The following is a 12,566-nucleotide window of genomic DNA, read 5'->3' as shown; positions in this document are numbered from 1 at the left end:
AGCGCTGGTGGCTGTGGTAGACTTTCTGTGTACCGCATGGGAGATCTGAGTTCAAGCCTGAGCTGGGGTGGCTTGGGGGGAGCGAGCTAACAAGGAGAAATTCTTCTTGCAGTGGGAAGGGGTCCTTGTGTGTTCCCCTTTTCTCCCCCTCCAGCTACCTAGGCCCTGTACTCCTTGTCATTTGACATTTTCTATTTTGTGCTTTTTATATTTCCCCAACCAGTATGGTTTGTTCTGCTGTTTGTGTTTTCTATTGTGGTTAACCCTGTCTTTTGTCAACTGGATGAATATGTCTTGTTGTAAGTGTCTAACCTTTGTTGAATCCTGCCCCTTTGAGGCATTGTAGTCTCCCCTATACCCCCCTGGTTTCCACTGGTTATGTTCCCAATATAGTTCTCTCAGGAAAAGGTATATGGTGAAGTCCCCAGTGGTGGTCTGGCTCTGCTCCATAGGGGGAGGAGGGTCCCTACACCTCCCACAGCGCTTGTGCACCTGCTTTGATCCCTTCAATTGGAGAGGGGTACCTCTTGGAGTACCGCCCGCGTTACACTTCCACTGTTTCGCAGCCCGGCAGCCTGGTGCTGACACTTCCAGTTCCTTTTGAGCTGAGGGAAGCCGTGTTGTGTCCTACGCCATGAGGTGTTGCACCATTTGCATCTCCCTTGTCTCAGTCCCAGATCTCCTGGGTGGCTGGCCGAGCTGGCAGGGACTCTCGGGCACCAGCTGGATGGATGCTGCATGACTCCCTCGTCCCAGCTCCCTGCCCCGTGGCACCCCCGGACCGGCCCAGGCAGGCGCACCCCTACTCTGCCCGAAGCGCTTCCCGCCAGGGAGCTCCAGCACGCCTCGGGCAATTGGTGTCGGTGCTTAGCTGTCCCCTGCTCCTCCTGATGCCCGAGGAGGCCCCGGGACAGCGGCTGACACCTGATATTAACCCCGGGCCCTGGCTGGGCTCCCGCCCCGTGCTGGCACCGACTGCCCAGACTCCATTCAGGGAAGTTATGGGCCAGACGTGACTCTTGCTCCCCTCGAATGGGCCCCAGCATGGGGCTGGAGGGGCAGGTCCTTTCCCACTCTGTGGGCTGGAATTGCACCCATATCACAGATGGAATCACAGAGGCCATGGGCCCAGCCAGGCATGAGCTTTTTTTCTTTTTAAAGAAAAAGTTTTTTGTTTCAAGCCAAACTAGTTTCAAATCCATGAATCATTCAAAAACCATTCATGGCCCTACGACTGGCCAACACCCTCCACCCCCAGCTGGGGCTTCAGGTGCTGCAAGATTCTTTGGTGGGCATCCTGGGTCCGGATGCCCCCGTGTTTCACTTCTCTCAGCCGTGCGGCCGCAGGAGCGAGCCAGGGAGGGGTCTCCCAGGTCCGCGGCGTGGGAGAAAACCCAAGATCTTCCCACCGGAAGGAAAGTGGGAGGGTAACTACATATTACCTCCACCCGGGTACTACCCCAGGCCGGCCCCGGCCCTGGCCCCGGCCCCGGCCCCAGGCGCTGACTAGCACCCACCAGGACCAGCGCTCCCACCTCCAGCTGGGCATCGTGTCCCTCCAGTGAGCCCCTGCCTGCCCCTGCTCCCCCCAGCACCGGCTGCTACGGCTGTGCTGATCCTACCCCCAGCACTGGGCATGTGACTGAGCTCAAACTCCTGCTCTTACAAGAATCAGAAAAGCCTTGCTCTTACAGGAATCAGAAAGTGAAAGCAGTAGAAAAGCTTCTACACAGGCAAAGGGACTGACTGTCTTCACACCAGTCTGGGCCCAGGACCACAGCAATCCTGGCCTCCGTGCAGCACCCCGTGCACTTAGCCTTCACCCTGTGGCCCCGGACCAGAGCACAGAGCTGCTCCTGCCACGTTTCCCAAAGCAAGACCCGGGAGTGAGAACCAGCCTTGGGTGAGTCGGGCTGGGTGTGGGTCTGGCCCGGCCGCGGGGGCGCCTGTGCCAGGAGCTGCCCCCACACAGCAAGTGCCCGAGGGCGGGGAGAGGAGCCCAGGCACGGGCCCGTGGGAGACGCCTGCAGGGCCGAGCCCAGGGAGAGGGACCCCGAGTCACAAGTGCGGGAAGGGCCGGGCATCGCCGCGCGTTGCCTGGGGGGTTTGGTGCAGGAGCACGTTCATCACTTCAGTAATTCTGCTCCTGTGAGGTTTATTTGCGGGTTGATTCATTTTCACTTGAGCAGATCATCAAGTCCATGCCCCTGCCCTGGGCAGGAAAGCGCTGGGGTCAGACAGCCCCGGCCAGGTCTCTATCTAGCCTCCTCTTGAGGACCCCCAGGGTAGGGGACAGCACCATGTGTGAACAGGTCCAGCTGCACCAGCGGTGTGAGGCCACAGGTGAGCATGGCCGGGCCATGGTGCAGTGCCGTCCTGCCAGCAGGCACAGCCCCAAGACTGCCAGCTGAGGGAGGGAGCAAGCAGCACTGCGAGCGCCCACCTGGTCCCCCTGGACTCTCCCAAGCCCCAGGGCTGCTCAGGCCTTCCGGGCCAGGAAGTGCTTGGGGGTGTTCACACCCCTGCCTCTTCATCGGCCAAATCACCAGCACGGGGACTTCGGACAGGTGCTGGGGTCTGTCTGGGCCTTCGGTCCCACGGGTCTTGTGAGCCCGTCTTCATGGCCATGGTGGTGCAGGCAGCGGGCATGCGGGAGCCGGGGGGGGACCGCGCCCAGTACATTCCCCAGCCGCCCCAGGCCCCTCCCCAGGCGCTTTTTGGCACCTATCACTGGACCAGCGCCCCCACCCCCTTGTCTCCCCCCTGCCAGCCCCTGCCCGGCAGCCTGCCCCCCCCAGCACCTGCTGCCACGGCGGGGTGGGCGCTCCCCGCACCGCACGGCGGCCTTGCCCCCTCGGCCCAGCTGCTTGGGCTCAGGACGTTCTTGCTTTTCCGGGAATCAGAAAGCGAAAGGGAAAACCGCAGCCAAGCACCGGGGCAGGGCCGGGCAGGGCAGGGCAGGGCAGGGGGAGCCCCCCGGGCACAGGCGCCGTCTCCACGCCCAGCACCACGGCAATCCCGGGCTCCGCGCAGCACCTCCGTGCGCCTCTGGCTCGCGCCCCGGTGCTGCGCTGCGGAGCAGGGCGCTGAGCGCCGAGCTGCAGCGGTCCTGCTTGCAAAGGCGAGACACGGCGGTGAGAACGGGGCTTGGGTGGGTCGGGGGGCTGCGGGGAGGGGAGACAAGCTCAGGCACGGGGCATGGAAGTCTGATCTCATTTATGAGACCAAATGAAATGAATAAACCCGCTGAAGACCGATTCAGGCTCAGCATTAGGAAAAACTCCTTCACAGTCAGCGTGTCCCGACTGCAATAAGCTCGCTGCACAGCTGGTGCAGTCACTCACACGGAGATCTCCGAGAGGAGACGGGACGGTCGCCTCGCTGGGGTCAGCGGAGCCCATTCTCTTTCCTGCCTGGTGCAGGGGCTGGACCCCATGATCTTCCCAGGTCGCTTCTGTGGCAGGAAAGCCACCGTCTGGGTCTCTCTCCACTCAGCTTGGGACACTGGGGTCGAATTCCTGAGGGAGAGGGGATTTCCCTCCCTGCCTACATGACAAAAGCCTGGTACCGAGGGGGGGGCCCTCTGGTCCCCTGAGTGGAGGATGGAAAATCCCCTGCTCCTCTGCCCAGGTAACCAGCGATGCTTTTTAAACTGGTTAGCTAGCGGCCAACACTGCTGGCTTCTCTTGGACTGGGCTGCTGAGGTCAGAAAAGCGATATAAGGGCCTGGTCCAAGAAGGAGGAGAGAAGACATTGTACCAGCATGGCACAAGCATCAGGACACAGGGAGAGAGTCTGATCCAACCGAAACGCTCTCTCTCTGGAAATCTCCAAGCCAGATCGCTACCGTCTTCTGAATGATACTCATAAGTGTTTCTAGAGAGCTAGCAGCTCCCAGTGATGCGTTTGCGTATCAAACGGATACCTCGGTCAGACTGCTTTGCTCAGTGGTAATCCCTTGATAGTGCTCTACCTCTTACCCTAGTCTACCCCTACTCTTTGTAACTAATACAGTTCTGCTTTGTGACCAGTGTGGGAGACTTATTGAGGGGTGGGTTTAATTATGCCTAGGAGCCCCCTTGGGTCTGCGGACTAAGGGAGACTATCCTTTTTGGCCCCCGACTTGGGGAGGAGCCCCAAGTGCTTGGATTGGGTTGAGTACCTGTAGGACTATTAGGCCTGTGTTTCCCCAAGGGCAGAGAACCTAGAAGGTCTCCTCTCGGGGTGGTGGCAGCACGTTACCCCTGGACTCTGCGGTGGGGCTCGAAAGGGGGTCTGCCAGGGCTGAGGCGCCCCTGGGGAGTCTCGTGGAGTCCGGCAGGTGGACGGGCATGGGGAGGTGGGAGGCTTGACACAGGAGCTGCCCCTACTGGCCTGCCATGCCTTCCAGCCCCTGACAATCTATGAATCTATGAAAATAGTTGGAGCAATTCTTCTTTGCAAGCTTTCAGCTACAAACACCCCTCTTCAGGCAGAGGGAGCATCTGCAGGTCTAATAAAAGATATCAGATTTACCCAAAGAGCCTTGTCTGCCTGTGTCCTTGGACCAACACAGCTGCATCCAGCACCTCTGGCCCCTCTCGGTGCTCCAGTCTCTGCCCCTCTCAGGTCCTGCTTTGAGATGTAAATGCAGCCCCTGCTTTCCTAGCTCGCACCAGCCCACCCTCCCAGGCAGCTCCCGAATCAGTCCCAGGGCCCGCACTTGTGATGACTGCACCGGGTCTTTGCCGGCAAGGGGGAAGCTAAAGGGGGTTGTAAGAGACGGCCAGGACCCTGAGACCCAGCGCAGGAAAGGCAGACACATCCCAGCACCCTCAGTGGGGAGGAGGGCAGAGCACGTGGCCCCTGGGTGTCCTCTGCTGCCTGCTAAGGGGACCCGTTACCAGACCTTAAGGCATTTTAGGTGCCGCCGTGCAGCCGGGGGAGGGCGCGGGGATCTGCGGCGGGAAGGGGGAATAATGCAAGTCAAACGCTGCGTGTGCTTCTGCAGGGCTGCACTGGAAACCTGCTCGGGGCTGGAGCGTGCAGGCGGTGTCCACGTAGGGATGAGCTCCTGGGAAGCCATCGTGTGCGGCAAGGAAGAAAACCAAAGGAAATGCCGCACTTTTAAAACAGGTGGCAAAACATACAAGTCAGTCCCCAAAGGCAAGACAAGAATCGCAGAAACAGCATGGCAGAGCGCGCTGGAGATCCTGAGAGACGCCCTGAAGAAGAAGGACCGTGTGCTCATGGAGACGCCCCAGGACCTGATTTCCTGCGACTCCGAACAGCCCTCATTCTGGATGGAGCGCTACGCGGTCGTGACGGAGAAGCGGGTGAGAGACCTCATCTCAGTGCTGGAGGAAGTCAAGTTCATGGAGGATCTTTCCAAGAAGAACGCATATGCATATGTTTATCCAAAATCTAGAGACAAAACCATTTATTTGTGCCCGCTCTTCTGGGCGGCTCCGAGGCACCTTGATAAAGATTCCCAGCCGGGGACTTTAATCCACGAGGCCTCGCACTTCCTGGGCACGCGCGACATCACCTACGAGCCATTTAGCTTCTATGTTACCTGCAGGGGAGTGATGGTGAAAAACAACTCGACAGACCCAGATAGTCCAAAATTTCTTCCTCTGGTGACTGCAGTGTTAAATGCCAACAACATCGCGTTTGAGTTTGAACTGACCCTGCGGCACCGCGGAGACTACAAGGAGGGCAGATACTCCTGCTGCGGGGAGACGGCGAGGAACTCCGTCTGCGAGAGCGCCGTGCCTGACAAGTTCTTTGCTTCTCCGAGCAACCAGAGGTAAGTAATGTTCGTCCCCAGGGGACACGCTCTAGGGGAGGTTTCCTTGGGAGACCCAGCGCCTGCAGGCCCCAGCACCCTTGCAGGATGTGCCCTCTTCTTTCCATGTCAGGGACCTGTCTAAGAGGGCATGCGCTCAGCTCAAACCCCAGGCAGCACCAGCCCCAGGCCACGGCCGCCCCTTCCCCACCACTATCACATCTGGGCCAGACGCAGTTCAGATATTGGCACCAGGCTCCAGGCACGTCTCTCCCATGATGTCTCTGATTCTATGAGCCAGTGACGTGCACCCCAGCCCTGGCCCCGGCCCAGCGTAGTTTTCCCCTGGTGTGACGCTGATGGGCATGTCCACACACTCAGGTACGGGGGATGGACACAGTATTGTAGGGTGAACCCCCCTCCCCAGGTTCAGGACAGGGCAGGACTCATGGCCTGGAGGGGGCAGGACCCCCCCACTGTCGGGCACGCGGCCGCTATCTCCTCGGGGGACTTTCCCCATCCTGCCGCATGTGTCCCCGGCCCCTAGAAGAGGCAGGCTACCTGGGCCCATCGTCCCACCACCGCTCCGCTCCAGCCTGGCCGTCCCCACGGGCCTAAACCGAGCTCGGGGTGGGGACCCAAGGACACCCTCGGGCAACGAGGACGCAGCTCCCGTGCAAGGTGCTGGGTGCACGGTAGGATCAGAAAAACATTATGGGATCATAGAGGAGCCAATGCTTTTGACCTATGAAATATTGACCCCTTTTCTCTCTTCTTCCTTAGAGAATTAAAAAGGATGAGCATTCCTGAAATACTGAGGGGAAAGCTGCTGCCGGCCCGGGACAGACTGCAGCAGCATGTAGCAGCGCTTCGGACAATTGCTGACACCATGGATGCGGCGCACAGAGGAATGAAGAAAGCAAATATTATTGGAGGCATTTTCAGCATTGTGGGTGGGATCACCACCATCATGGGGCTCTCCCTCGCCTCCGTGACCTTCGGAACATCGCTGGTTTTCACGGGGCTCGGTGTCTCCTTGGCAGGTGGCCTGACTGGTGCAGCAGCAACCAGAAGCAACATATCGCAGAGCCAAGACAAGAAGGAAGAGTTCAACGGGCTCCTGGACCGGTGCGAGGCTGAGGTGCAGCGAATCAAGCAGTACATGGAGTACATCTCAGTCCGGGTGCAAACGGCCAAAGAAGCTGTCAACAAGACTGATCGGCTGTTTGCAATCCCACAGATCGGGGCAGCAGCAGGGCGTGTTATGGAGATGGTCAAAGCTGGACAGTTGCTGGGTAAAGCCGGCCACATCACACAATTAGTGGGAACTGCCACAAGCACCATGACAGGCGTCACACTGGGCCTGGATGTCTTCTTTGTAGCCAAGAATGCCATAGAGCTCCTGAAAGGCACCAAAACAGACCTGGCAGCCAAGATCCGAGAGGCCGTCACTAAACTTGAGCAAGTGATTGAGCAAGTCAACAACATGAACAAGACGCTGACTGAATGAAGCCAAGAGATGCTGACAATCACAGACAAATAACGGGCCCAAAACCACGAGGGGCAGCGATTCAACCCTCAGCCTCATCCCATCTCAACGGGGCCAAGACCTTCTGTGATCCTGTGCTCATGGCTAGAAAGGCTCATGTATCAGGCCTCAAATTAAGCCTTAGATTTCTTAGTTACTGCTAGTGTCTGATGAACTTTTCTGCTGTGCAAGTTACAGCAGGTGCCAACAGCACACTCGCTAAACTTCTAACTTTGCTTTTGACATCGGTCTTCTTGTCCCAGTTACTCGCTTTTCCGATCCATTGAGCCCTTTTATGATTCTGGACTCATCTCAGAACAGCATTTTACAAGTGTTGAGAAGTTTGGTTTGGCATCTGGCTTCTGCGCTTGTTGAGAAAACCAGCAAGCACCTGGATGCTCCTCCAGCCCCCTGGGGAGACACCAGATGTGCAAACCTCAGAAACAGCTGCACCAAGCTCGCTGAAATCTTGGTTGTTTTGTTGAGCCCATCAGGAGCCAGGGACGCCGGCATCACCCACTCAATTCTCTCCTGCATCGCACACCATGAAGGGCCACCGAAGCCTCTCCAAAAGTACAGAGTCCAGAAGTCGCAGGTGTACAGAATACTTCAGCCTTCAAAACTGGAAGCACTGGCCGGGGCAGAGAACGGAGAGACCACGGTGCCACAAACACCCATGTTCCTTGCAACAGCAGAGCAGGAAACTGGTCCGGGGGGACACAACCCAGCAAGCCCAGCAGATGAGCAGCACTCCACACTGCAGAGAAGGGTGAGATACTGCCGAGATTAATGCCAGCCTGACCTGGGGGAGTCTCCATCCCCACGGGGCAGTCAGAATGACTCAGAGCTCCTATGGCAATTTGCCTGGGGCACACAAGACCGGGGGGATCTGAACTGCAAGGCCTCTGGGCTTGAGGATTGCACATAAGAAGCCGGCCGTGGGCTTGGGAGTATCTGCAATGCAAGAGTGATGAGTCTGGGAGGGAGGAGACGTGCCGGTGGTAGCACCACGCAGACCTGAACGACTGAGCTCCGCTCTGAGCTTTGCCCAGACGCACGCACGGGCAGGGGCAGCTCTGCTCCGTGGATGGAACTGATTTGGCTAACTTGACTTGAGAGACGAAATTAAAAAATACAGAAAACCCCCCAGTGAGTGAGACCCACAGCCAGACGTGGAGACGGGGTGCTCTGCAACACCCTGGAGCACAGCTTATCTGCTGCCCAGCCTGCTCCAGCCCCGGTGGGTCTCTGGTGGGGACAAGGGAAAAGCCAAAAGTCTCCCCCTGACAGAGGATGACTCCTTCATTCCCTTCACTTCTCCCAGAAAGACTCAGCTCTGCCTCATGCCCAAGCACAGCCGCATGCTCCGGGCAAACAAGGGATGGGAGAGGAGCCTGTGCTCCTTGCAGGACTGACCCATATCTGGTCCATGCTCCTGGCCCCAGGTGAGCGCTCTTTTATTGGAAGAGCTTCCATTATGAAGAGAATATTAAACAGGCTAGGACTAAGAAAAGTGTAACGCGGGCAGTACTCCAAGAGGTACCCCTCTCCAATTGAAGGGATCAGAGCATGTGCACAAGTGCTGTGGGAGGTGTAGGGACCCTCCTCCCCCTATAGAGCAGAGCCAGATCACCAACAGGGACAAACCATATACCTTTTAATGAGAAAAACAGTAGTGGGAACATAACATGTGTAAACCAGGGGGCACAGGACACTATGACGGCCTGAGGGGGCAGGATTCCATAAAGGCTAGGCATTTACAGCTGTACACATATTCATCCAGTTAACAGAAGACCGGTTTAACAAAATAGAAACACAAACAGCAGAACAAACAATACTGGTTGGGGAAATATAAAATGCACAAAATACAAAACATCAAATAACAAGAGATATAGGGTATAGGTACCGGGGGGGTGGGGGAAGGAAGGAGCCACAATGACCCCCGTCCACTGCAACAAGAATTTTCTCCCCACTACGTGGGCCAGGCAGGACTTAAACTCAGGCCTGCTGCGTGGTAAGCAGACACTCTACCGCACAGCCAACAGTGTTCCAAGCTTTTAGGGGTTTGACCTTCCAGGAGCCCCGGCCTCACGTCGCGCTGCCTGGTCTCTTGCTGGAGGAGCTGGAAGCAGAGCTGGGAGCCTCTCAGGTCACTGCTCAGATCTTGCTGGAGCTGGGGAGCCTCTCCTGCTGGTCACAGCCTCTCGTCGGGGATCCTGGAGCCCAACAGGAGCCTCTCCTGCCGGCTACACGCCGCGCTGCTGAGGGTCCCACTGCTGCCTGCAGGTCCCGCTCCTTCAGGCTCTTCTGGGGCAACTGCTCCTGCCGCGCTGGCCCAGCTCTTGCCAGCTCCTTGAAGCTCCTTCCTCACTGTCCCTCGCTGGTCTCCCCTGAGTCAGCCGCGCTGCCCCTTTTACCCCCTCCAGGTGACCCAAGGGGCCAATCAGGACATGGCGGGTGAGTCTCGGGGGCCTGATTGATGAGTAGAGGGGATCTCAAGTCCTCCAATCATCTTTTACCCCTTCAAAACCCCTGGGCCAAATCACTACCAGCTAGCCCATCACAAAAGCTTAGAGAAGAGGTGCTAGAGGGAGAGACCTGAGAGATGTTTGCAGAATACTAAAGAGTGCAGAGCAAGTGAAGAGGGGTTTATGTTTGACTGTCTCTCTTAACAGTAGAACTAGGATATGTAAAATTAAACTATGGGATCCTAGGTTTAAAACTAACAGAAAAATGCTTTTTCACACTGCTTTTTTGGACTACAGCCTCTAAATCAGCACGGGGGTGCTTGTACATGTGACTCCCAGACAATGTACACGTGACGAAAATGTCTCTTTGTGTGGCTTATCGGCATCACACTTTACATGTACGTGAGTTTTTGGCCATTTAAATGAGTTTGATTCATCACAAACTGAACCCCATCTGATGTAGTTTAGTTTGTGACGATGCTACTTGGAATGGTGCAGCCCCACCCCTTGATGGGTGCCCCCTCCGGTTGCCATCTTGTGACCAGAAATCCTGCCCCACTACCCTGTGACCTTTCCCACTGGAAGTTTCTCCCCTTCCCCAAGAAGTACTTCTTTTAGGGGTGGGGTTTGCTTGAATATTGTGTGTTGTGGGGTGTTATACAAATATACTTTTTGCCTATCACTTTTAATTTGATGTATTTGCTTCAGTTTTGTATTGCCTTAAGAAACTTCGTTTTGTATTGCTTTGTAGCTTGACATAAGTGTTTGACCTTTGTATGCTGCACGTGTGAGAGAATGGGTAAGAGTGTGTTTGTGGAAAAGAAAACATCATCTGGCAACTGGCTGAAGAATGCAGACAGATAAAAGTTCAAAACAAGAAGAATCTGCACCGGAACAGCAAGAGAACAACGGCACTCATCCTTCAAGGAAGAACACAGCGATAACACAGGAAAAGCCCAGAGGACCGGGTGAATTGACAAGGCTATAAAAGATGGGGTGAGACATCGATTTTGGGTCTTGCTCTGCATGTCATCCTGGAGCATAGGTTCTTCTGATGAGCTGGACCGTCAGGAGCCTGGCTCCTACTCGTGATCAACTTGGTTGGCCTCTAAGTTGATCTGAGTACTGATAAGACTGGTAAACGTATACCAATGCATAACAGAAATTGGGGCATGAATGTGGGGTGTGTGTGTGTGTGTGTGTGTGTGTGTGTGTGTGTGTGTGTGTGTATGTATTAAGCACTTAATCAATAAATGCAGCATCTTGCTTTATTCTCCCTCATAAAGTTGCACTCGTGATTTCAGCAATTGCCAATTTGTGTAACATTTAATTAGTGGAGAATGCGTAACAGGGTGTGGGGGTGGTGTTGGTATGGTGTGGATGCAGTGTGGGGGTGCAGGAGGGGTATGTGGCTGTGGTTTAGGTGTGGGGTGTATGGGGCTGCTGGGAGTGTATGTAGATATGGAGGGGGATGCAGAGTGAGAGCATGTGTGGGGTGTATCGTGGAGGTCGGGGTGTGGGTGTATGTGTGGGATGTGTATGGTGGGGTGTGTGGTTGGGATGTGGGGTGTGCCTACCCTGTGCCTGTCTCATGGGGCTTTGTGACCCGCTGAGCTCCTTCATCACCCACCCCCCTGCACCCACACGGTCCCCCACCTGCATGAGCAGGACCAGAGTGAGCCTTAGGCAGAGCCCTCCTTGACGCTGCACCTCCCCTGCCTCCCTGCTCCCTGGAGGCTGCAGCAGGGACAGGAGCAATTGCTGGAGGCCGGGGAGCCCAGCAGTTCCCTGGAGAGTGGCAGTGATAGCCATGCCTAGAAGCTGAGCTTGCTGGTGGGACTGGCACCTCCCGCAGGGGAGGCTGGAGTGCAGCACATGGTGCCACGGGCAGGACCCGGCCCCGTGCAGAGCGCAGCAAGGGCAAGCACCTCATACAATTAATTGGTGGGTGCCTGCCTGCAGGCTGGATCCAATCAGCTGGTGGACCGGATCCGGCCCACGGGCCATATTTTGCCCACCATTGCCTTAATCCGTCACATGTACATGGCAATTCACCACTTTTAAAATGGTTGTTAAAACTAGTGCTCTGAGAAGTGACACAACACTGGTTGATGAAGAGCAGAAAGGCTTGTTTTAATAACTACCAACAAGCTGCAAACTGAATGACAGAAAAAGACTCTTTCCCAATATAAAATGAGCTATTAGTCCTTGTAATATCTCATCTGCAGGGATCTTTACCCGATGCAGCAGGAAACCGTTCTTGTCCAGCTCACAGCGTGGGTCCCTCGCGTATCGGCTGGGCGCAGGATGGGGCCTGGTCTTCCCTGGACCGCACACGCCTGGCTGGCACTTCAGTCTTGCTGTATACTGTTTCATTGTCTAGCTTAGAAGCATTCCTCCTTGACGGCTGGCTGATTACAGTCTGAACAAAGCAGGGAGGAAAAGAGTGACCATCGCATTACAACTGTTACTTGTCCTGGCTCCTGTTTGGATCTGTCCAGGTGTGAAGTCTTGTGCTTCTCGCAGCCCCAGCACTGCTAGGTGAGGTACAGGTGATGGGTCTGAGCGGTCAGACACGATGTGTAGAGGCTTTGGGCACCGACCTGTCTTTGGGGACTTGTTTATCAATGGGGCAAATTTGCAGTAGCTTGTACGGGTGATGGTCTCATTCCCAAAGTCCAGGCAGACACTGAACGGTGAGACATTTGTAATGCCTTGGGCTGGATGCCTGCTTGGACAAATGTGAGCAAGATGCATTTGTCCCGTCCCGGGCATCCTTCCTGCACCCTTTACAGGTTTCTCT

The 12,566-nt window shown here is 56.1% G+C and overlaps 1 protein-coding gene across 1 annotated transcript; it reads left to right on the top strand.

Annotated features, from left to right (window-relative positions):
• Nucleotides 1–4,996: 4,996 nt before the first annotated feature.
• Nucleotides 4,997–11,026, top strand: LOC132250424 (uncharacterized). The gene is made up of 2 exons (XM_059727550.1): nt 4,997–5,788; nt 6,551–11,026. Exons 1-2 carry the CDS (start codon nt 5,046–5,048, stop codon nt 7,275–7,277), a joined length of 1,470 nt encoding a protein of 489 aa, XP_059583533.1. The 5' UTR covers nt 4,997–5,045; the 3' UTR covers nt 7,278–11,026.
• The last annotated feature ends 1,540 nt before the right edge of the window (nt 11,027–12,566 follow it).

This window comes from Alligator mississippiensis, chromosome 4 (genome assembly GCF_030867095.1).
Source record: "Alligator mississippiensis isolate rAllMis1 chromosome 4, rAllMis1, whole genome shotgun sequence".
NCBI classification, from domain to species: Eukaryota; Metazoa; Chordata; order Crocodylia; family Alligatoridae; genus Alligator; species Alligator mississippiensis.
Note: the sequence above shows the minus strand (reverse complement) of the source record. Positions and strands in the feature narration are given on the sequence as shown.

Excerpts from the sequence above, each read along its gene's own strand:
- LOC132250424 (XM_059727550.1), top strand. The coding sequence starts at position 5,046 with ATGAGCTCCTGGGAAGCCATCGTGTGCGGCAAGGAAGAAAACCAAAGG. Across the intron at positions 5,789-6,550 it reads GCTTCTCCGAGCAACCAGAG|AGAATTAAAAAGGATGAGCA; the intron begins GTAAGTAATGTT and ends CTTCTTCCTTAG.